The sequence below is a fragment of the Eleutherodactylus coqui genome, chromosome 1 (assembly GCF_035609145.1).
Source record: "Eleutherodactylus coqui strain aEleCoq1 chromosome 1, aEleCoq1.hap1, whole genome shotgun sequence".
NCBI lineage: Eukaryota > Metazoa > Chordata > Amphibia > Anura > Eleutherodactylidae > Eleutherodactylus > Eleutherodactylus coqui.
Window position 1 is genome coordinate 455,317,249 of NC_089837.1, and position 26,430 is coordinate 455,343,678.

The window sequence follows — 26,430 nt, forward strand, 5'->3', positions numbered from 1 at the left end:
GAGAATGCACATGGTTCATTAATATATACAATATGCACTAAATATAGTATATCTTTAGTAGTTGCTGTAAGTATCGGTGTTAACACATGATTATTCATCACATTCCCCTCCTGCATTTTTTGTTAAGCAGGGGGCATTTGTTCTTCTCTCTTAGACCAAATTTCCCTCTTTATCTCAAGGTGTTTTCCTTTGTGCTATAATATTGTCCCCTAGGAGATATATTGATTTTGTGCTTTGACTTCACAGAGCACATTAAAACCTTTATTATTATGAGCCGGTTATTTGTTACAATGCAGCTTGTTTTTTTTCTGGCCATTTAATTACATTCCTTTCAATTATTTTCTTGTTGCAGATATACATACTGTTCAGCCTTCAGCGATAAAAAGGTAGAGTTCAGGATTTCCTATTAAGTATAGTGAAAAATGGGGCCGTAAATAACAGAGAGCTTTATAATCCGTAAAAAGAGAAATATCATCGGCTGCAGTATAGATAAAGTTCCGGTCGTTTCCTAATGGCATCTAGAAATCTTGGGTATTTAAAGGGTTTTTTAGTTACAAAAAGCCCAAGCAAGCAAACGAAGACATTTTCATATACCCTATCAGCGATTCTTGCTCTGGAGAACGTTTCCTGCTGTGTATTACACAGACATCCTACTGTTTGAATATAAACTTTGTAATGCTTAGATTTCTTTGTGGTAGCACTGTAGGAAATTTGGGGTCATTCAGATCTGCATTGGAGGTTCCGTTTACAGTCTCCGGCGCTGATCCGGCAGAAATCCACAGCATGCTGTGCTATTTCATCCGGTAACATGCTAGTCAGAGTGTTGGAAGCTGAAAAGGATCCACTATAGTCAAGAGGGTCCATTTGGCGCAGGAATGTGCCAGATTGGCAGTTCTAGTATTTTTTTTGTTTGGCTCAGAGGAAGGAGTCGAAACATGGAGACATGGCGCAGGTGTGAAAAGGGTCTTACTAGCAGCTATCACTCAAGATAATAGCTGATTGTTAGGGTTCCCACACTTCGAAATCAGCTTTTTTGTCAAGGGGACCCTTCGAAAGACTTTTTTATATGGCCGATGAACAAGCTTTTGTATGAATGTTCATTCGTGATCATTACCCTGTATTAATATTCCCATGATCAGCAGACAGAAGAGCAAATGCTCGTTTTTTAGGTGATGGGGTGTTTTAGGCCGCCTATCCATGGCCGCGATGGAATATCGCTAGCGCTATTCCGCCACGGGGGAGGAGGGGGAGCACTAAAGGTCTGTGTGATGAGCCTGTATTAATGATAGGCTCACCGTGGAGAATCGCTGCAAATCACGGCATGCCACGAATTTAATCACGCGAGCAGAAAATCGCTATGATTCGCCGCTCGTGTGCAGTAGGCTGCGCTTTCCATAGTTACCCTATGGAAAGAGTGTCATGCAGGCTCAGCGTGCGATTTATCGACGCGGATTTCGCTATGACATCTCGCCCTTAGGGCGAGCACCCACTGGCGTTTTTTTACCTGCGTTTTTCGTTTTGCGTTTTGCGTTTTTCCTGCACAGGCATAGAGATAACATGTGTTCCTGTCCACTGGCGTTTTTTTTGCGTTGGATTTGCGTTTTTAACATAGGAGCTGTCAGTTGCATATGTGTCCTTATTTTTCTCCATGGAAATTAATGGAAAAGCCGCGAAAACGCCGCGAAAAACGCCGCGGAAAACGGGCGGAAAAAACGCGGGAAACGCGGCGAAAACGCTGCGTTTTTTTCCCGCGGAAAACGCAAACGCCAGTGGGTGCTCGCCCTTATGCAGGTGAAAAAACCCTTATTTGTTGATACCGCATCCCCTCGTGGAAACAAGAGATGTGGTGCTGACAAACAGAGAAATTAACTACAAGTAGCAAATGGTTGTTCGCCTAGCTGTTTGTTCGGTCGTTGGGTGTGTATGTCCTTTAAATAGGCAGGCCAATCTGCAGTATGGTAGCGGAATGAGTTGTTATATTGTCGATCAGTGAACATATATTTGCTCTGCTGGTCTAAGAGGACTTTTAAAAGCAGGAATTAGCAATAGAAGAAAACTCCTTTAAGCAGACCTACAGCTACTCTTTTATGACACTTGACCTTCGTTGTCCATTGGGTATGGTTACCTAAATGCCACATGACATAAATGGTGGACATTAACTTTATTTAATGAAGAATGGCAGAAATACATGGGCTTTATATTTGAAAATAAGAGGGATATGATTCTAAAAGGCCAATCTAAAACCTGTAATGTGCTTTTTCCATTGGCCAGCTAAGCTATAAATTATCCACAATCAGTATCGGACTGGAGTTCCTATGGTCTCACCAGTGGAAATGATTCTGAAGGCCCGTCCTCTATCTATGCAGAGCAGGTTTATACACTTTTAATTATATAATTATTTTTGCTATCATTGCACACACATTATTAAAGAGGTTTTCCATTTGTAAACTATTAATGGCCTATCCTTAAGTTAGGATCATCAAAAGCAAATTAGCATGGGTCTGCGACCCAGGACCCTTGCTATTCAGTTGTTCGCTGGGCTGGTGTGGTTTTGCACTGAGCTGATTTCTGTAGCAGACATTTCCTTTCTCACTGCAGTGGCCATGCTTGATATTACATACAAATATCACATTCACTTCAATAAGAATTTTGCCTGTAATACCAAACCCGGCCACTGCAGTGGGAACGGAGCTATCTGCTTCCTGCAGTAATCTATTCAGTGCACAATCCCACTCACAGCTGTTGAGTAGTGGACCTATGCTTATATACTATTGATGGCCTATTCTGCAGGTAGGACTTGAATAATTTACAACTGGACAACCTCTTTAATAATGTCTAGTTAGTTTTTTGTAAATCAAGCTATAAGAAATAAACCCTATTGGACATGATTGGAGTTAGCTCAAACTGGGGGTTGTCTTCTACTTTGCCGACTATTTTACAAGAACCCGGACCCACTGAAGGGACCTCGGCTACTGAGGTGGGCCAGTACAACCTTGCCTACAAATGTTGTGCAGCTGAATGTAATCTAATGAACACAGGGAAAAAACTGTGGTCTTCTTCAATGGGATTATGGATATGATGTTCCGACGTGCTCCCATGATCCCTACTATATGCCATATATCTTCCATTTTGAATACCTCAAAAAACAAATATGCATGGCTGATACTTGCAGCTCACTCTTATAATCCAAGGACTTGAAAATTAATGTCCCTTCAAAATTAATCCAGTCTTTGATCAGGGATTGATGAATTGTGTATGTATTATGACAGAAGCACGGCTGGCCAGCGAGCAAGCTGATGAAGTATGTTGATGATTCCCTCTTACCGGTTGTTGAGCAGACTCAGTAGCTCCCCCGCATGGTAAAGGTCATTCTTTGTTACTCGGCTGAAGCGGAACTCGTTGAGGTTGCAGAAGGTCACAGCTGGAAAGGTCATCCTGGCAGCAGCAATCTCATCCAGTTTGGTGACATGTGGATAATCAAAGTAATAGATGATCCTCTCAGTACACACAAACAGCAAAAGGGACAAGGAGCCCAGGAAACAGAGTATCCAGATCATCCGCCGACATGAGAAACGCTCGTAGGAAAAGATGTGAGCAATGCCATGAAGTGTTGAGCCACTGGCAAAGGCCTGAACTGTCAGTGGCTGGGGGCTACCCAGCTCCTCTGTTTCCTTCACATCCATGCGGGCACTGGAAGGACAAAAATAGTTGTATAAGATGAGATTCAATATAGACAAACTAGGCTGGTGATAAGAGCGGAACATAAAAGGGACCACATTGATTTAAAGTTCTCCTCTTATGATATTCTATTTCTTTTCTTTTACCATCCATTCCCTTCCTCCATAAAATGAAAAAAGTAGTAAGTAGAGCAATGATTTCTAATGTAATTAATGCAAATTACAACCAGTGCCAGCTAGTTTAACACTGCCAATTATTCTCATTGGTCTCTATCACCAGTAACAGATATCCTTCGACTCAAACATATGTTGATAGTTTACATATAGATAGAATCTAAATAAAAAGTTGAGAAACTTTGCAAACAGGTAAGTTCCATCCATAAGGCAAAATGAGCCTCCTGCCTCAGGCGGTGCCATCTAGTGGGAAGAGGGGGCACGGTTGATAGGAGAAGAGGAGAGGACTTATGCTGATGAGTGGATAAGGACGTGCGATGATATCACAAGGGGCTGGAGGTTAGCAGTAGAGACTTGTGTACTGGGCAGTGCAGCTGAAAGACCTGGGATGATGTCGCAAGTGGCAGAACTCAACAGTGGAGAGCGAAGATCCTGTGATGATAGAAATTGGCTGAGATCTTATAGTTAGGGAAGAATTGTAGTTCTCTCCTGTTATACCTTCTTACATCCTGTAATAACAGATTGGATATGCTATCAGTTGTAGTTCCGTTATACCCCCCTCCTTATAAAGTCTTCTAATATCCCATATTTACTATATGTGCATTCTGGGATTTCTTGTTCCATCTTTTGGAATCTTCCCCTATCATTTCCTCTGATAACCCATAATGTCCTGGACATGCTGATATGCCTTTCTAAGGGTATGTTCACAAGTGACAAATACCATGCCTGTTTAAATGACGGGATGAAATCTGCATCAAAATCCATGCTGAAACCTACATGTTAAGTGTGGATTTTAGGAAAAAGTTTGGCACCGTGTTAGCCAGTAGAGCAAATTATGAATGTTCTCAGTAAGAGAAACCAAATAATCTTGTAGATATGATACCTTTTAATGGCTAACAAAAATACATGATGTTATAGTATGCTTTCGAACGTACTTAGGGTTCTTCAGACTTAATGCAAGCTTTTGAACCCAAAAGTAGGTTCACAAGCTTGCGATAACATCATGTCTTTTTGTTAGCCATTAAAAGATATCATAAATAAAAAATGGCTTCCTTCCTCAGTCTGCCCCTGATGCTCCGGAAGCTACCTGCTGGTTTTTGCTTACATCTTCCTGTGATGTTGCGCTGCTTTCTCTCAGCCAGATTTGCGATGGAACGTCTGGCTGTAGGGTCCGCCACAGATGTGGAACCACCCTTCCTGGCATCACCGCACAGCAGGGAAGAGTTTTTTTTAGTTTTTGCTGCTGTTTTGAACTACAGGTTGACAACTTTACCAGGCTGCTAGGTCTGTGCCCCAGATGCCAAGCTACAATGTATAGTTAGAATAAAGGCCATCAAGTGCCCCCCGGGCTTTGTTCTGGGAGTACAGCACCAATCGCCACCCTTACTTCATTGAGCACAAAGTCTTTAGCAAGGAGCCTGCGGGAGGTTTTGTCTCAGGCAGCAGAAAGGATAGGAAAACTCCTGTTGGCAAATTGCATTTTGTAGTTTGAACTGATCCTGCGTTACAGCCTGCATTATGGCTTAGAGCTGTATTCCCAATTCTGTTGGCTTCACTGTGAAACCTTTCTAGCATTCTTGGTGATTTTGACTCATTTTTAGGCACCGTGTAGTAATCTGATGCAAGGAAATAAAGCAATCCCACCGCATAATTAAAGGAGCTCTGATAAACTGTTAGCATGTCTGTCCTTCTACTGCCAATAACAACCAGCAGAATTGTGAGTGCAGCTCTGGGCTATAATTCAGGCTACGTACAAGATACATTTTCAGACCTACCTTTGTAGGTAGATTATATTTAGGTATTAAGTATAAGAACATAATCTTTAAAGTCTACAAATCTCAGATACAAAATTGTTCTATGCCATCAGGCACAATGCAGTAACATTGTCAGCTGTATAGTAATTTCAGGCTGGAGATATACGAGTTGTAATATGTGGAAATTAATCATGATTTATGGGTCATACTAAACCTTGTTGGAAAACAAGTATCAAGTCTAAAGTCAAAATGTCACAATTTTACAGTAAGTTTCCTTGGAGCAGCAGCAAATAGTATATATGGTCTAATGAACTACTAGCTACATTGCCCACTAGAATTTACAAGCAATGGGCAATATGCCAAATCAGACAGGGCAGCAAGCAGTATGGCTGCCGAGATGCCTGAAGCTACTCTTCTAGATATGCTGCAGTACCTCATCAGGGTATCAGGGCGTTCACACATAACAGGAATGGTTCGGATCCTTCACAGCTGAAAAGCCGCACCAAAAATCCATCTCATTCCGTATCAAAAACTGCAATAAAAACCTGCACCAATTATGGCGCCGATCTGCAGCAGACCTCCGCCCATTCTGTTGAAAGGATGCAATCGAATGCACATCTGTACTGAAATCCGAGTCAAAATACGCTCTAGATTTTTCAACCCGGGTTTTGGTGCAGGTTTTCTGCCTCAGAAAATCCACACCATTTGAGCTAAGGGCTCTTTCACACAGGCGTTTTACTGCACCGCCCGCGTGAGGAACACGCAACAGTATGCAATGCGTACTGCTGCATGCCGACAAATCCCCATACACTATCTTGGAGTGTATGTGTGTGTAATATGCGCCAAGATAGTGCATGCTGCATTGTTTTTGGCGCATGCGTTTTGCATGCTGCATGTGTGCGGGACCCTTGAAAGCAATGTAAAGCTAAGGGCTCTCTCAAACGAGTGTTTTTAATGTGTGCTATACGCACAAGTCTTGTGCGCGTGACACGTTGGTAACTAGCTTTTCATTGCTTTCATAATGCCAAGATAGTGTATAGCGATTTGTCGGCATGCAGCAGTATGCAATGTATTGTGCACTGCTCCCCACATGGGCGATATGCACGCAGTAAGTGCAGTAACACACTCGTGTGAGAGAACCCTAAAATTGAGCAGAAGATAGCCGTGAATGGATGACCTTTCTGCACTGAAGTCCCGAGCTCTATCAGCATTGAGACAACGCTGATGAGTGACGGAAAAAATGCGCTGCTGTTCGAGAGTTTGGGAACGAGAGAGAGAGAGAGATCACGGCAGTAGCCCTGAAGTCCCTCTGAACAGCAAGTTTTCACTTATTAAATGTCCCTCTGTAAGCTCTTCTTAGTCCCTGGGGGGATGAAGGGAGTCCCTTCATCTCTGCCGGGGCTTCCCTTCATCTCCCCAGGAGTTCCATTCATCGCAGGGAGGAGGCGACTCCCCAGGAAGCCCTGGGAAGTCCCCTCATCCCCACTATGAAGGGAATCCCCTGGGAGATGAAGGACCCCTGAGGCTTCCCTACATCTCTCTCTCTCCAGTGAAGGGAACCCTCGGGAGATTAAGGGAAGCACTGCCATGGGGATGAAGGAAGTCCCCTGCTGCGGGGCATCCCCGTGGGGACACAGTACATTTGGGTTTAGCAGTGCGGAAGAACTCCCATAGGAGTCTATGGACACTCCTGTGTTTGGCGCACCAAAGATAGGTCAAGACTTATATTCTCGTGCAGCAGAATATTTCAGTTGCTGATTTCCTTTCTTTTTAGATGAGATTTTTTTTGCGTGGCTAAATTTCCTTAATCTGAACGCTACCATAGGAAACAATTGGTTCTTTTAGTCGCATTTTTTTGCGTGTGTAAGTTAGTTGCCCAAATTCCCTCATGTGAATGAGCCCTAATACTGTAGTTTCTATACCTTCATTAAAGAGGCCTCCAACTTGTATGGTATGAAGTCAATTGATCTCTGGTAATGGGTGTCGGATGAAAACCATTAAGGGGGTGGTACCACAATCAACTTTTATTATCTATCTATCTATCTATCTATCTATCTATCTATCTATAGGATAAATGATAGAAGTTTGATCAGTCAGGGTTTCTCTGCTGTGACCCCCACCAATCCTGAGAATAGGGGTTGCGTGTTCTCTTCATATCATCACTGCGGGGGTCGCTTCTCCCACCTGCAGTGACTTCAGACTAAATGAAGCGGTGGATGCACATGTGCAACTGCCGCACCATCCATTTCAATGCAGCTGATGGAAATAGCCGAGCGCAGCCCCATTGAAAGTGAATGGAATGGGGTCACACATGTGCGACCGCTGCGCCATTCAATCTCCCCCTCACTTTTGGATGATCCATTAAGCCCACAGTCAGAAAGAGAAGGGGACATGGGAACCCTTTCTCAGGACAGGTGGGGATCTCAACCTTAGGACCCTCACCAATCACACTTTTATCATCTTCCTAGGCATATGTGATAAAAGCTGATTCTGGTACCATCCTTTAAATGGCTGCGAATGCAGAGTAAGCAGTAATTTCCACTTAGGACAACCCATTTAAATGACTTTACACAACCCAGGGACTTAGGTTGGCTTCACACCAGCGTAATTATGTTTGCGCGCCGCTGAGAACTGCGGTTTTGTGGAACAAATTATGTTTTTCTGCACGCAAATCAGTGTATGTTACTGTACTTTTTGAACCCGCAAGACATGTTTATTTGTGTACGGAAAACAAAGAAGCAACGATTGAAATGGCTAATTAGTCTTAATGAATCCCAGATGTGTTCCATTTACAGCAGAATCATGCAGTGTTTCATGCATCTCCTCGCATTTGCGCACCCCCATTGACCTCTATGGGGACCTTTAGCGTGCAAAAAGTTGAGCATGTTCGATTTTTTTTGTGCAACTGAAATGAGCACGCAAAATACGGAACTGGGAATGAACCTATTAAAATCAATGGGTTCTATTCTGTGAGCACTGTGCGCAAATTTTGCGTGCGCAAATATGCCGATGTGAAGCCAGCCTTATAGTATGTTTTCAGGTAATCTGGGGCATTGTATTTAGCATTATGCCAGCTGCACACCAACAGGTCGGATTCCGCATGCGGAAGCCCTCAGCGGAATCTGGCCCTGCTCCCGTACCAGTGTAAAATCTGTATTGCGGATGGTTCTAGTGATTCATGCGCAGTACAGATTTTTTATTTAAAAATTCTGTTCTTCCTGCGCTATCGCTATGCAATGGCGCCGGTACCCGCAACCTATGCGCAATGTCAATAGCGGATGGGCCACGGATTGGATGGCTTCCATTGATTTCAATGGAAGCCATCAGCTCGGAATTTGGGCAAAAATAGAACATGCTGTGATTTAATTTCCACGCTGTCCAGACACGCGAATGTTCTATTTTTGTAATGGATGCGGAATGCCGCGGATCATCTGTGTGGGAGACGATCGTGAATTCCGCAATTCAAACCTTGTTGTGCACAGCCGGCCTTAGAAGAAGAGACATTATCATTTAGAACACACTGACAAAAATGGTAACGATTTTTGCCACAACTTGTTGAAACTTTAGCCCTATTTAGCTGATTTCTTATTCCTCCGCCGTCTATATGTAAAATGCTCGCACTCCGCAGCAGCAAGAGATTATTATAAAAATGAAAATCCATCAGAAGAAACAATAATATCCAGTAATGTGAACCGGCGACAAATGAACATTTTTCAGTGACAACTGCTAATGCAAAATAGCCGAAAAGACAACATCATCAACAAGGAGCCGAGGACAGGAGATGGAGATTGCATCTTCTCTAGCAGCCTTGTGAGTCAGATTATAAATGCAAGTGTGTCTGTATCTCTCGGGGAACATCTACGCCCTTCACCACTTGAATGTATTTGCAGATACTGTATGTCATAGTAAATAATTCCAAAACTCTACATATTTGCCAGGGTGTCTGAATAAAAGACATGGCAAGCCGCAAAGCAAGTACACCGCTCATTCCAGATAGGGAGGCCATAGACTAAGGACTTCTTTACACGACCGTGCACTCGCTAAACACTGAGAATAGAACCCATTGATCTCAGCATGATGGGTTTTGCATGCCCATTTAGCATGCACAAAAAGAAGTAGGAACTGCTCTATTTTCCTGTGTCTTGCGGAGCAAAAATCCCATAGAAGTCTATGGGTGGTGCGAAAAAGTCTATGGAAGGTGTGCCGCTGCTAAAAAGGCAGGGAAAAAAGAACACGTGGAGCTTATTAGGCTTTAGTTAGCCATAAAGTTCCATGGAAAGGGTGTAAATAAGGGCTCCTACCCACTAATGTTTTTTTAACGCGATTGTCAATGGGACTTTCTAATGTCATTGCAAAGCGCCAACTTGTGATGCGTTTTTACATTAGAAAGTCCCATTAAAAAAACGCAGTGATATCGCAGTGTTAAAAAAACGTGCGTGGGAGCCCTTAGGGAGATGAAACAATACCTCTACAGTGGCACCTATTGGAAGGCACTGTGGCAATAGGTGGCACTATGGAGGTATTGTTTCATCTCCCTTATTTGCATATTACCCAGAGGAGTGTAAATGGCCTTTTGAGTCTCTTTACTCACCGTCTAGTTGCTCTCCCTCAGGCCTTATTCTCATGAATCACGGGTGGACGATATATGTTGTGATCTGATGCATTGGATTCTAATGCATCAGATCACATGGCAGTATTCCCATGATGTAAAAGTGCCCGGCCGGCAAATATAGCACTTTTATGTCGGGCCCAAAAGATAGTTTTGGAACTATCTGTTGGACCGGAATACGTTGGCTGCTGCATGGGCTCCTATGGGAGTGGCTGGAGAAGGGAGTTGGGAGGGAGTTTAGCAGCGTGGGAGGAGGCAGGACAGGGCATAGCTTAGCTCCGCCCCCTGTCCTGCCCCTTACCATTGCAATCAGCCAGAGGGGAGGAGAGGGGAGGTGAGCCGGTGAGGGCAAGGGAAGGGTCGTTAGATTTGTCCGCCCGTTCAAGAGCTTTTACTGCTCAGATTGTAGTGCATATTGGCCGGCCGTGGAAACGGCGGCCGATATACGCTCGTGGGAACAAAGCTTAAGGAGAAAAGATAGCGTTTCGGACGCACGGAAAGGGTGTATCACGCGCACCTGTGAACTGGCCCAGTGTGCACAAAGATTACAGTACAATGGGCAGAAATGTACGCATCACGCAGATTATGTAACGCTTCAAATCTCATTTATTCGCAAATATGCAGAAGTCCACATGAATTAAAATACAAGCCACATGGAGGAGAGTTTACAAAATCTTCACATGGTGCGGAAAAGTTTTGCAAAGAATCCAAAGTGTTTTTGAAAAATGCTGTGGATTCTAAGGCCATTTTCACACGGCCAAGAAAATCGTGCTAGGTTTGATGCATAAATCTACCACAAATATGAACCTAATTCTTTTGAATGGGGTCATACACATTTTTTCCTGCATTGCATCACAATGCGGGAAGCAAGTAGCAGCAGGTCCTATCTTTGGGCGTGCCCTCGCTTTGCTTCACCCTTTGTTGTCAATGGGCGCAATGCAAGATTTCCCTACTGTAAACAATGGCAGACGCAGTCACGACGGAGGATCGCTATTTCCCCAAAGTGATAGGAGGCGATTTTGATTCAGAACTGCCTCGCATCCGTGAGGATATCGCATGTTGACGTGCGCGATATTGGGCTGTGTTTCACGGCCCAATATCGTACTCACTCGTGCGAAGTTAGCCTAAATCCACAATAAGCCTATTTATGCTGCAGAAATGCAAGGGTAAAGCAGATTTGCTACAATAATTGTGGCCAAATCTGCACTATTTACATGAGGATTTGGTCACTGTAGTTTATCTGCGCGTCTGCTGAGGGTTCTCCGCTGCAGAATGCCCTGTAGCAGATATGGCCAGTGTGAATGCGGTCTTATACTTTTGGCCATGCCGAGCTGAATGTTCAAGTAGAGGGGATTTATATGCATGTAAAAGTGCACCATGCGAGTGCAGCTCAGAAGCACCCTGTTTTATAGAATTCTGCCTTGTGTTCCTCTTTTATTCCTCCTGGAAATGTATAAATAAACTAACAACTAGGCATTACCATTACCCAGGGTGTGTTTGTACACAGTTTGACTTTGTCCCATCAGTGTTGACAATGTAAGGACGAGTTCACATAAGCGTTGTTTTGACGTGCCGTAGGCACGTCAAAAATATTGCGTCTATTAGAACCCATGGTTTCCTTCAGATCAACGATTTTTGACGCGGCTAAAAAAACTCTGACGTCAAAAGATAGGACAAAAAAAAACGCAACAATAGCTGCGGAAAATCATCTGAAGTTCCGAGCTTCAACCACGATCTTTCCACACCAAACGGGAGGGACTGAAAATATGCGCTGCTGAAGAGAGAGATGCGAGCAAGCCCAGGGGCTTCCGTTCATCTCCCTGGGGGTTCCCTTCATCTCCCAGGGGGTTCCTTTCATCGCAGGGATGAAGGGACTCCTTGGGGCTTCCCATCATCTCCCCAGAGAGTCATGTTACCCCTGTGATGAAAGGAACCTCTGGGGAGGTGAAGGGGACCCCCAGGGAGATGAAGGAAAGCCCCGGAGAGTCCCCTCATCCCTGTGATGAAGGGAACCACCGAGTAGATAAAGGGAAGTCCTGGGGAGTCCTTTATCTCTCTCCAGTGAGAGAGGAAGCCTCAGGGGACCCACATAGATGAAGTGGGTCCCCCGAGGCTTCCCTTCATCTCTCTCTTTCCAGTGAAGAGAACCCCCGGGGAAATGAAGGGAAGCCCCACCATGGGGATGAAGGGAGTCCCCCACCACGAGGCTTTCCTAAAACCTCTGCAGCAGAACTACTTTAGTGTCAGAACTCGCTCCCCCTCCCTTTTTCCAGCTCCCGTAGCAGTCTTTGGACACTCCTGCGCTTTGCACACCAAAGATAGGTCAAGACCTATATTTTTGCGCAGCAGGGAATTTCAGCTGCTGATGTCCTGTCTTTTTAGGTGCGATTTGTTTGCAAGGCTAAAATTCCTTCATCTGAATGTTTCCATGGGAAACCATCAGTTTTAATAGTTGTGATTTTTTTGCACGTGTAAGATAGCCGCGCAAATTCTCTCGTGTGAATGAGCCCTTATACTATACTTTTTATGCATGCAAGTTGTGCGCAATTACATGAACACACACACAAAAAAAAGATGCTCTCAGCATGGCCAAGAGATTTGTATTTTTCCTGCACAAAGGCGCAGGAGAATAGAGCATGCTGCATAAACCAAATTGCGCAAGCCAAATATGCGCATGGGAACAAACCCATTGAAATTAATGGGTTACATTTTCTGCGCATTGTCTGAGCAAATTGTCATGTGAATCCAGCCTTAGGGTGCATTCAGACGACCGTATATCGGCTGGGTTTTCACGCCCGGCTGATATATGGTGTCCCTCTCTGCAGGGGGAGGAGACTGGAAGATCCGGGAGCAGTGTACTGAGCTCCTCTCCGCCCCTCTGCACTATTTGCAATGAGAGGAGGCGGGACAGGGGCGGGGCTAAATTCTGGGAATGCAGGGCACAGAACTTAGTTGTTTTTTTTTAATGGAATTGCGCGCACCTCCCCCCTTAATAAATCTTGGTATTTTGTATAGCGCCAACTTATTCTGCAGCGCTTTCAGGTAATTATTACTTATTACCCCCCACCAAGCTGGGTTCTCATTTTACCGACCTCGGAAGGATGAGTCAACCTTAAGCCGGCTACCTGAATCATGCAGGGATTGAACTTGTTGTAGCAAGAGCTTACACTCTGCGCCACACGAGGCTCATATAATAGATTACTATCAATAGGTTCTATTCTCTGCGTATTGCGGACCGTGTGAAGGAGTCCTAATACACCACCCCTACACACCCACGTGAGCCCTCAGTTTCAGATGTAACTTTGTTCTACTGTCTACATACGCAGGGATTCGGGGCACAGATGATGTACACTACCTTCAGCTGTAATCCGTTTTTATTTCCCACACAGATGTACCATGACATTTTTCTTCATAAAGCAGAACATATCTAGTCTGCAGCATATCGTATACTCAGCTGATAAGGCCACAACACCAAAAACACTCGTTTATCTACAACACATAAAATGTATCTATACCCAACTTACACATAGAGGAAAATAGAAGCACTAAACTGTAGCCTTAGCAACCCGGTAAAATAGGAGAACACCGACACATTGTCTCATCATCGGAAAATTTCACTTAGCAATTCTTACACTACAAAGGTAACATGTATGTAGAAGTGACTGCTGGAAGTAGTACTTTGCACCTATTGTATCTCTCCCTTCTATCCCTTTTATATTGCAAATTCTTATGATCAATCTCATTTCTAGTTGGCAGCTCTGAGAAAGGCACTTGTGTTTTCCTGTTGCTTACATCTCCCTCTGCTATACTTCTTAAAAACTGCTTAGTAATATGGAAATGCAAAAGAAGAAAAAAGGACCTGCTCGCTCTCAGAGGCAGGTGCCCTCGTTGTTATAAAGGCACCCGGCTCTAAGGCAACTAACCACACTATCTATATCGTAAGAATAGACCTGATCGGTAAATACACATTTAAGAACTCAATGTTTAGGAAATTTATCTGAAACATAGAATTCCATACTAGATCACATAAGGGGGATTTCAAACTCCAGTCTTAATTGTATCCCTGCTGGCACACAATGAGGTGCATATCTCTTCTTACACTAGGCGTGTCTCAGTCTGTACATGCACCTCGATCTGTGCCAGCTGGAGTGGATTTCTTGCATAATTTATGTTCGATAAGGATGACCACACCCAATACTGAAAGCCACGCCCCTCTTCTAAAAGTACTGTGAGCAGGCGTAGATTGCAAAAAATTGAAATTTTTTGCATAAGAAAAGCATGTGCTAAAATTAGTTTTTTCTGTATGCCTTCTTTATATTGATAAAATCTCCCACATACTATGCAAATAGTGGCTATAAATAATAGTAGCATTAGTAGCTATAAAGAAGTATAAAGAAGTCTATGGGATGTGCGTAAATGCGCATGCAATAGGCAAGAACAGGCACAAAATGCTGTGCGAAACCTCAGGGAAAAGGACACATCTGGACTAAGTAGCCTTTAAAATCAGAATGGGAAGTATGTGAAACTGCCCTCTAGATGTAGCTTAGTCTCCTGCTGCAGATTTCTGCTCCATAACCCACATGTATACATGCCGAATTTTCTAAGTCTTGGGCTTAAACAGTCAAACATGTTTGCAGAAGTTTTTGACCACGTGAAACGTGCGCCCACAAAACAGGATATAGCAAACCCATTGATTTTAATGGGTTCGTTCTCAGGAGTGTGTTTCTCCTGCGTAAATCCTTTCGCGCAAGAGCAGATAGGACCTGCTCTATTTTTCTGCGTGCTATGCGGAAAGCTGCCATAGAAGTCTATGGCAGGTTTTAAAAAATCACAATGAAGGGTGTGACCCTGCAGACAACCTTTGTTAATGCGCAAATACATTTCATTGGGGTGAGCCTATTTGCACATATGTTCGTCTGTGGTATGTCTTGATTTCTCATTAACGTGTTTCGCGCTCACGAAATAGACCTGCTCTATTTTCCTGCGTTTTATGCAGTAAAAGTCCCATAGAAGTCTATGGGAGGTGCGCAAATATGCATTGGAAAGTGTGAAACATTGCGCAAAATGCAGGGAATAGAACATGTCTGGACCTCATTAGGCTAATTAGCCTTTTACTCCACAGAAAGGGTGTGTCGCACAAGCATTTGAACTGACCATGCGTGCGCACAAAGTATAGTAATACGCACAGACATGCGCAAATCCACCTCTTTTAACCTCGTGCATGCGCAAATACGCTGCGTCAAGGCAACGGTTGTCTGAAGCCGCCCTCAGTTAAAAATACATTAAACCTGCAGTTTATACACTCTCTTTATGCTGTATAATGTATTTTCTCTGTTATCAGCCATTCAGACTGCAGAAAGCCTATCTTTGGTGTTCTTTACTGCCATTATTATCAGGAAGTCCAAAAAAATGTCCATCACTTTATGTCACTAATATCTTTAATCCTCCAGGAATATTTTCCTACTTATGTAATAGCTCCTTTATACATTTTACTTTTAGAATCTGCCAACTTTAACTTTAGAGCTCCTTTAAGTGGCACGTATACTGTATTTGACCCTGTGCCACACCACAAAATGCCAATACTTATAAGCAGGATTTGTGAAGGTATTTCTTGATCTCTTCTAAAGCCCTGTCATTTATCACTGGAGAAGTGATCACCACCAGTTAGAGCCACATGCCAGGAAATACTAACCCAGACAGCCCACACAATATTACATGGAAGTGGCTAAAGACTCCCACAGTGAGGGATGAAAGACTGTGACACAATGAATAGTCCAGGATAAAAGCTTGGTTCAATATGTGACTCCAACTGCATCTGGCAGCAATGTAATGCTGCAAATGAAGAGCTTGGATAGAGTAGGTAGCCTATGTGACTGCATTATGGAATGCATGCAGATGTAGCAGAGCTGAAATTACTTCTATCTGTTGTAGAAGAGTTAAGATAAATTAGGCTGTATTTACACGGATGATCGAGATATGGGTCAGAGAAAAGCTAACCCTTATCGCAACCGTTTTTTTCAACGATTTTCATGCATGTTTAATGTGTCTTGGAATTAAAAATGCACAATTGTCATTGCTGTATAATTGTTTTTCATGCACGTTAAAAAAATATTGCATGTACTTTCAATAGTAAAAAAGGTAAAAAACACATTGCACTCGCATGCAAGTCACATGCCATGTGATTATTTGGGCAATACTGGGCAATTCTTAAACAAGAATCACCTAAATATAGGACAGGCTGCAATTTTTTTGATTTCAGACTCTCAGGTCTTATTCACACAGCAGTTTTTGATCAGTATTTTCCATCAGTATTTCTAAACCAATATTAGGAATACAACCTACAGAGATAGAAGATCTGCATCTCTTCTGTATTTTGGACCCACTCCTGGTTTTGACTCACAACTACTGATGAAAGATACTGACCGCATACTGCCATGTGAATAAAGTCTTAGTCTAAGATAAAAATCACTCATGCTAATTTCTCTATTGGGTTCTCTTCACGTGCGAGTTCTGTGCTTCTTGCAATTGGACAGAACTCGTGTGTGAAAGCTGTTCATGTCAATACAGGCTTAATAGATATAGGAGCCTTTCACACGGGACGGAATAGGCCGCACGACACACCGCAAGACGCGGTAAATTCCGTACCAAAATCCGCAAGATAGCTGCAGATTTTTGCTATGGAATTAAAAATGGCTTAACACCTGCCTGCAATTCTGCATCAAAATCCACACTTAGACTTGCGGATTTTGGTGTGGAATTCCGCAGCTGCAGATTTGGCAACGTCCTGCTGAAAGTCTCTTATCTGGTTATCCTATGGTCTGATTGAAACTGACAGATAGCACATGGTGACACAATGATGAGCTATGCCTAATGACAAACTCAGCTCTGCTACACCTGTACACAAAGACGTCCTTTAAAAAGAAACAGGCTTATAAATGGCCATTCATTTCTTACACATTTTGCATTATGTTATCTAGATATACGTTCCATATAAATGTCTTTGTACGTATCATGTTAGCAGTATTTATTATTATTTCAGCGCTTCTTTCATGAATTCATAACAAACAATTAAACAAAATGTATCACAATAATGGCAACACCACCATTATCAATCCTAGGTGCTTCCATTACTTTGATTAACCCCCTGCATAATGTGATGCATTATTTATAAATACATCTCCAACCTTGACACATTAATCTTCCAGTACTATGACACATTGTAACATGCAAACATACTAAGATACAAGTTATATCCAAGAAAGACACATAACGAACAGCAACAGTATCTAGAATAGTATGTTAAAAGCTAGAAGTACATAGAAGTAAAAGGAAGACTATGCACACAGATACCAAAGCACCAAGAGTGACTGGTACTACAGCGTACAGGCTGCACTACAGACATGCCAGGGAGGAAAGCAGCACTAATGTGGATGGGACGTCTCCCCTTCATATCACTAGAAGTGACTTAGTTACCCTTCTGTATACAAGGCAGTCACCTGGCCATAACATCCCATCTACATTAAAAACTTAAATTAGAAATCCCCCCAATACAGCTATAGAATCCCCCTAACTCTATGCATGATCCATAGGCATCAAAGAAGAAATGTGCTAGCTAGCAATAGATACCGTTCTCAACATCCCCAATGACAGTGATCTACATGTGATACCAGTAATAGCTACAGTATAACTAAAAGAAAAGAGCAGCCAACTACCCACCTAGAGCCTAAATGACTTATCAATAGGCAAGGAGCCTAAATGCAGACTCATCACAAAACCTATAGAACAGTGAAACAACTACTAAAAACACAACTGCGTGGACTATATCATGTAGATGTGAAGGTAGAGCCAGCTGCATCCCCTACAAGCACCATGAGCGTGCCTTTATGATGGGGAGAGAGCCGGCTGCATGCTACCTATGGCTCAGTCATATATGCAGATGTTTGACTCCTAGGCATATAACATGTATGCATGCAGAATGAGCATTGTGGATGATGTAGATGCATATAGATGAGGCTCACATGCTCAGAGAAGGCGATCAATGCTGAACATACATGCATGCATTGTGTGCTAGACATTGGAGCACAGCACTCACCTGCAGGCAGGGCCAGTCTGATCACACTCTGCACTGATGAGACAGATCGCATATAGCAGCACTCCCCCCGCACCGCAGAGACAACACAGGACCCCCACACCTTACCGCAGACTCACACACAACACCCTGCTGCAGGCGCTTACACACACACAGGCTGCAAGGCACAAAGAGAGAAGAGAGGCAGTGATGTCCCTGTGATGTCCCTCTCGGTGTCACTGTGAGCAGCAGAAATGCTCCGTCTCCTCCGTTATGCCTGTGTGCATGCATATATGTCTGTCCCCTCTGTGTGTGTTGCATGCGTCTATCTCCTCATTACTGGGATGTGTGTGTGTGTGACCAGCTCCCTTCCCCCAAAACCAGCTGCTTCCCCATAGCAGCAAGAAGCCGCTACTGTGTAGGTCCAATACAGGAGATATTAACCCTCTCCAGCTTGACTAAGGGAGTCAGATCACAGAGCATCAGTTCCGTCATCCATATCCCCCCATAGAGAGACCTGCACACCAGCAGCTCCGTCATCCATGCCCCTACACAGAGACCTGCCCAGCAACACTTCAGTCATTCATACTCCCAGCTGCAAGAAGCCACTTGTATCATTCACACTTCCATAGGGGCATGACTTCTGTACAGCCGGCTTTGCCCATAGAGATTTTCGCTACGGTCCAGCTGAAGATGACCGCTCATAGAGATAATTACTTGCAAAAAAAAGGCAACAGGATCAACAGATCAGATTAATAATGCGACTTAAATAAATGCGATCATAGCTATTGCTACAGTCAGGGAGCGTTAACGCTGATCAATAGTCATTTCAATAGGATTTATGGTTCACATCCTAGAAAAAAAAAAGTGTTAATGGGCATTCAGACAATGGATGATCAAGACTGGGACTAATCACAGCCTGCGTCATACTCCCATATAATACACAAGACTTGTCACATGCGTCAATACTACTGCTATGGAAACATATATAATAGCACGCTTATTTCTAGACTCCATAGACATTACGTAACTTTTGTGTTCCCTACAGCATTGTGCCCGCTGTCACTGCCGTATACCATTACCGTTTAGATTTTCAGGTGAAAGATCACATTTCTCATTAACACGAGGAACGTGAGGACAGACATGTATAGCCACGGACAGATTTGCATTTCATCTGTGTTTTCCATAGTTCCATGCAAAAAACTTGCGCATCATCGTCCGCCTCGCCGATGCAAACACCTGCGGTCCACTTCTGTGATTTAGACTTTTTTCAGAAGACTCTCACATTGCTTCTGTCATTCTCACCTTACAAAGCTCCGCACATCAACGCAGTTATTTATCAATTGCGTATGGTTGCGGTTTTCTGTACGGATGTACGCATATGGACAGTGTATCATCCGCACGGAAGAAAGATCGCAAACTGGGAATGACATCCGAAAGGCATACTGCTCTCTAGGCTTGGCCACTCTCACACGTGCGTTCACATTGTTTTACCGCAATTTCGCACTGCGTTTTCGAATGAATGTTACAGCGCTTGGCAGCGTTTTTTAACGCACCTCATCATTGTGATGGGTGATAAGGTGTGTTAAAAAGCGCTAAAAAGCAGATAGCGCTTGGAAATCGTGTTGTTTCGTGAAGCTGCATTGAAATGAATGGGAGCGTTTGAAATGCTGCGCTGATCGCAATAAAAAGCGGGCTGTGTGAGAGCAGCCTTATACTACTTATTTTGAAAGTATATAGCACTAAGGCTGCCTTCACACTTGTGATCAAATTGCGCGACTTTCACGCAATGCGAGAGTGAATGAAAATGCAGAATTATGGAACCAAAAGATATAATTTTGTTACTATTTTCTCTTGGCAAAATCGCGATCGCCAGTGTAAAAGAGCCCTAAGGGCTTATTTACATGACAGTATATACGCAGCTATTAAGCTGTGTCCAAAAATCAGGCAAAAATCGCAACCATCTGATGCATTGGATTCTAATGTATTCATTCAAATAAGCAATTTTTGCGCACGTAAAAAAATGCGCGGGGAAAAAAATAGGACATCGGTGACCAAAAACAGCAACCGATTTTATACGGCACGTGAAAAGATAGTTCTTCTCTAGAGATGAGCGAGCGTACTCGGAAAAGTACTACTCGCTCGAGTAATTTGCCTTATCCGAGTATCGCTGTGCTCGTCCCTGAAGATTCGGGTGCCGCTGCGGCTGACAGGTGAGTCGCAGCGGGGAGCAGGGGAGAGCAGGCAGGAGAGAGGGAGAGAAAGTTCTTACCTCCGTTCCTCCCCGCACTCCCCTGCAGCTCCCCGCTCCGTGCCGGCACCCGAATCTTCAGGGACGAGCACAGCGATACTCGGATAAAGCAAATTACTCGAGCGAGTAGTGCTTTTCCGAGTACGCTCGCTCATCTCTATTCTTCTCCTATCTATTCCCGAGATATGCTGGAAGCTCCCATAGACTTCTATGGGAGCTGAAAAAAGGGAGGTTGAGGAAGCTCTTCTGCACCCAAGGCTGGGAAAAGAAGACAGCTGGCTCTATTTAAGCATTAGCAGTAGAGATGAGCGAACGTACTCGGTAAAGCACTACTCGTCCGAGTAATGTGCTTTATCCGAGTACCTCCCCGCTCGTCCTGAAAGATTCGGGGAGTGCCGCTGCTGACAGGTGAGTTGCGGCGGGGAGCAGGGGAGAGCGGGCGGGAGAGAAGGAGAGAGAGATCTCCCCTCCGTTCCTCCCCGCTCTCCCCTGCAGCTCCCCACTCCTCGGCGCTCCCCGAAACTTTCAGGACGAGCGGGGAGGTACTCGGATAAAGCACATTACTCGGACGAGTAGTGCTTTACCGAGTACGTTCGCTCATCTCTAATTAGCAGTCATTCACAGGATTAGCAGGATTTCTACTGATCGAGGGATTTCCGCGCTGCAGTGTATTTTTTAGCAGATACGCAGCAGCCGCCCGTGTGAACGGCAGAAACTACCCAGCTAAAGATGGAGACTTGATCGCGGCTATTCTTCATTCATGCGATTTTACAGTGTGTATAGGCAAAAAACGCATATGGTCGTGTGAAAAAAAACCTTATTCTTATGGAGGAAGAGCCCAGAAGAATAATAGGAGGTTGCAGACAGCAGTCTGGATGGGGTGTTGCTCCCCAGACCGTCCCGCATTGTCTGCCCACAAATTCCTGCTTTCTTTATTCCATTTGTTATCTGGTCTCCTAGCAACTTGTATACCTATCCGCATCCATAAAGCAATGTTAATTTCGTATGTACTAGGGATCGAATGCATCCAAAGAGATCGATGGAGCTCATACATGCAGAATCAGTGGTACTCACTTATGCCTCTTTCGCACATGCGCTGTTTTCGCACAGTATAGGTGCGTGAAAAGATCGTGGCTATACTGCACTGAAGATGGCGTGAATGGGTTAATTCCAGTTCTTTTAATTATCCCGTTCACAGGATCGGAGGTGCGTGGTGCGTGTTTACCAGCTCCCATAGGAGTCTATGGAAAGCACGCACCAAAGATGGGTCAGGTCTTATCTCTTCTCGCACCACGGACCTTAGTTGCGGCCTTGCAGTCGCATATCCTATCTTTGTTAGGTGCGAGTATTTAGCGCGTCTAAAATTCTTTCATGTGAACTCTTCTATAGGAAACCATTGGTTTGTATAAAAATGCTATTTTCCCGCGCCTGTAATATGCGAAAACAGCGCACGTGTGAACAAGGCCTTAGGGCTTACTCACATGACAGTATTTTTCATCAGTATTTTGTGAGCCAAAGCCAGGAGCGGATCCACAATACAGAAGAAATGCCGAAATTTCCATTTTACTTTCTCTCTGTAAGTTCTGCTCCTGGTTTTGTCTCACAAAATACTGATGAAATCCACTGCCATGTGAATAAGCCCTCAGGTTGGTTTCACACTTGCAGTTTTTCTGGCAGATTTGATGTAATTTTTTGATTTAAAGCCAGAAGTGGATTCAAAAGATACGGGAACTATGAAGGGAGGATTTCTATGTCTTCCTGCTGGATCCACTTCTGTTTTTTGCTCAAAAAACTACATCAAAAACCGCAGTGTGTGAAACCAAACTTACAGTATTGTTCTCAGCGGAATATCCGCAATGAATGTTTCTTGCAGATTTGCTACAAATTGTGCCACCTTATTTGAAGAGATGAAGCACACAGTGAAAATCCACAGACGCGTTGACGAGATTTCAAACACTTAGCGTTTAGCAGTGTATATACCATATGTAAACTTAAGGCCCATTTACACACAGCGATTATCGCTCAAAATTCACTCAAAAGCCATCGTTTGAATGATAATCGTTGCGTGTAAATGCTCCCATCTATCAATCTTTGGCTGAACGATGATTTTTAGGTGAGCATAAAATCCATTGTTCACCCAGAGAGAATTTAACTAGAGAGGAGCGATACTCGAGCGAGCATCGCTCTTCTCAAGTAACTACATAATCGTCTGAGCAAATGCGGGGGGCGGCGGGGGGTAGCGAAGAGGAGCCAGGGGGAGAGTGAGAGAGATCTCTCTCTCTCCCCCCTGCTCCCCCCCCCCCCCCCACACATTTGCTCGGACGAGTATGCAGTTACTCGAGAAGAGCGATGCTAGTTTCAGTATCTGCCTTTACCGAGCGTGCTCGCTCATCTCTAAGTTTACACAGAGCATATGCTGCTTGCTGTCCATGGTGCTGTATTCTCCACGGGAGCGCTAATTACATTGTAATTAGCAGAAATCCCATGGTAGTCCTTGGCAGAACAAATGAGCTGAATGCAGAGAACAGACCACCAGCTGTTCTCTGCATACAGCCCAGGGAGGCTCATTAACAGTTTATGTAAAACAATTGCTCAAAACCTTTTCTTTTAAACGATTATCTTTGCATGTAAATGGGCCTTTACCCTTATATTTCTAGAGCTTGTTTTATTCCTGTACATAGCACATACATGTTCCACAGCACTGTACACAGATTGTTATGACTAACATTGTGCCCTGTCCCCATGGTCCACAGTCTACAGTTACCTATTGATATGTCGGAGTGAAACTTTGATGCTTTCAAGCAGAGACACCAGGACAAGTGCTTGCTGATGTATGTAGTTTACTAGATGATGAATGTATCCAGGGTGTTCCATCCATGAGGCAAGATGAGCCTCCTGCCTCATGCGCCTCCACCTAGTGGGAAAGGAGGGGGCACAGCAGACATGAGAAAAGGAAAGTACCTGGATAAGTACTATGCAATAATGCCACAAGGGGGCGGAGCTGAGCAGTGGAGACATGTTTACTGGGCACTGGAGCTGAAAGACCTGTGATGGTGTCACGAGTGGAAGAGCTCAACAGTGAAGACTGAAGGTCCTGTGATGATGGAAATCGGGTAAAATCAGGTATACCTGTGGATTTGCATGTGGAATTTATCGCAGCTTCCACTGCCTCGTGTGGTCTATTCGGTTCCATGTAAGAGGTCCCCAAGAAGAAACCATACCCTTCCTGATCCATTAATTAGTCTCAAAACAGGAAACTTATAGTCTGACTTCATATTAAAGGTCATGCAAAGGTTGCATTCACGCTTCATTTTTCTCCTCCAAAAACTGAGCAAAAAGACAGAAACCCTGCACTGACCCTAACGCAGGTGTGAAAGCGAACATGTGGTAATGCGCTGCGTGTGTAATGCGGCGTTTTACTGCTATGTGAGCAGACATTTCACTGCGAATGGCAGCGATTCCTGACTATGCCTGATACTGTATCTCATGCACGCTGTCATGCGCAGTCTGACTTGTCCCATTTTTTTTTTATTTTCCACTCTATCGCTTAGTGACGTTGCATATAAACGCCGCACATATGCATGTAATTGTGTATGTACAGCGTTTATTACACAACCATAGAGAGAAATAGGACTGTACATGCATAATACACGGTAAAATAGAACAGGCAGCGATATTTTTTACACGTGTATTATACACAATGAATATACGTAAGTGTGAATAGATCTACGAAAATCAATGTACTTTCATTGACTCCATTCACAGCGCATTAAGAGTGCGTGAAAAGCAATGAAATTACGCTCATGTGAGCCTGCCCTAAGTGCCATGCTTACCTCCCCGTTCTCACAGTGTTAGTGCTGGAAACCACCGCTTGATGCGTTGAGTGGTGCTGCTAAGTAGTCCGCCTGTTGTAATTTTAAAATACGCGGACTACTTAGCAGCGCCGCACAATACATTGAGCCAGAGGCATAACGGGACCCCGATGCAAAACTTGTAACAGGGCTCTCATCTATAATGCTTTACTCATAGTACTGGGTTCCCTATATGGAGAAGAGAGGCCTTATGGGCCCCCTAAGGCTCCTGGGCTCAGGTGCAACCGCATCCCCTGCATCCTCTATAGTTACGCCCCTGCATTGAGCCGCAGCTTCCAGCGCTCGCACCGGTGAACGATGAAGAAGGTAAGACTTACATCCGCGGACTCCACGGGTTACATACTTTCAGTCCGTAAACTTCACTCATATGGCTAAAAGTAGGTGACAGATGCCCTTTAATTCCCCCGTATTTTCTCTAGTAGGGCTCTCGCACACTTGAGTTTTTCTTGCGCTTTTTTTTTTCATGCGATATCGCTGCGTTTTTTTAACGCACATGTCAATGGGACTTTCTAATGTTAAAAACTAGAGATGAGCGAACACCAAAATGTTCGCGTGTTCGTTATTCGGAACGAACTTCCCGCGATGCTCGAGGGTTCGTTTCGAACAACGAACCCCATTGAAGTCAATGGGCGACCAGAGCATTTTTGTATTTCGCCGATGCTCGCTAAAGTTTTCATGTGTGAAAATCTGGGCAATTCAAGAAAGTGATGGGAATGACACAGAAACGGATAGGGCAGGCGAGGGGCTACATGTTGGGCTGCATCTCAAGTTCACAGGTCCCACTATTAAGCCACAATACCAGCAAGAGTGGGCCCCCCCCCCCTCCCAACAACTTTTACTTCTGAAAAGCCCTCATTAGCATGGCATACCTTTGCTAAGCACCACACTAGCTACAACAAAGCACAATCACTGCCTGGATGACACTCCGCTGCCACTTCTCCTGGGTTACATGCTGACCAACCGCCCCCCCTCCCCCCCACAGCGCACACCAAAGTGTCCCTGCGCAGCCTTCAGCTGCCCTCATGCCACGCCACACTCATGTCTATTTAGAAGTGCGTCTGCCATGAGGAGGAACCGCAGGCACACACTGCAGAGGGTTGGCACGGCTAGGCAGCGACCCTCTTTAAAAGGGGCGGGGCGATAGCCCACAATGCTGTACAGAAGCAATGAGAAATAGAATCCTGTGCCACCGCCATCAGGAGCTGCACACGTAGGCATAGCAATGGGGAACCTATGTGCCACACACTATTCATTCTGTCAAGGTGTCTGCATGCCCCAGTTAGACCGGGCTTTTTAATTCATAGACACAGGCAGGTACAACTCCCTATTGTGAAGTCCCTGTGGACCGACAGCATGGGTGGGTGCCAGGAAGCCACCGGCGGTACATAGAAATATCCCATTGCATTGCCCAACACAGCTGAGGTAGTAATGTCGTGCGTAATGCAGGTGGGCTTCGGCCCACACTGCATGCCCCAGTCAGACTGGGGTTCTTTAGAAGTGTACAGATGTATTAAAAACTCCGTGTGCACCTACAGCATGGGTGGCTCCCTGGAACCCACCGGCGGTACACAAAAATATCCCATTGCATTGCCCAACACAGCTGAGGTAGTAATGTCGTGCGTAATGCAGGTGGGCTTCGGCCCACACTGCATTCCCCAGTCAGACTGGGGTTCTTTAGAAGTGTACAGATGTATTAAAAACTCTGTGTGCACCTACAGCATGGGTGGCTCCCTGGAACCCACCGGCGGTACACAAAAATATCCCATTGCATTGCCCAACACAGCTGAGGTAATGTCAGCTGGAATGCAGGTGGGCTAAAAATTAATTTGATTACACTGTAGGCGAGGGCCCACAAAAATTGCTGTATCAACAGTACTAATGTACATCCCAAAAATTGGCCATGGCCAGCCAAGAGGGCAGGTGAAACCCATTAATCGCTTTGGTTAATGTGGCTTAAGTGGTAACTAGGCCTGGAGGCAGCCCAGTGTAACGAAAAATTGGTTCAAGTTAAAGTTCCAACGCTTT

General features: G+C 44.4%; 1 protein-coding gene across 1 annotated transcript in view; it reads right to left on the reverse strand.

Annotated features, from left to right (window-relative positions):
* Positions 1-18,347, reverse strand: part of ASIC1 (acid sensing ion channel subunit 1) — a 256,600-nt gene extending 238,253 nt beyond the window's left edge. Inside the window, exons 1-2 of the mRNA XM_066593699.1 lie at positions 18,307-18,347; positions 3,325-3,690 (exon numbers count right to left, since the gene is read on the reverse strand). Of these exons, the coding sequence (XP_066449796.1) occupies positions 3,325-3,683 (359 nt within the window). The 5' untranslated portion in view covers positions 3,684-3,690; positions 18,307-18,347. The remainder of the gene's footprint in view (positions 1-3,324; positions 3,691-18,306) is intronic.
* Between the last annotated feature and the right edge of the window lie 8,083 nt (positions 18,348-26,430).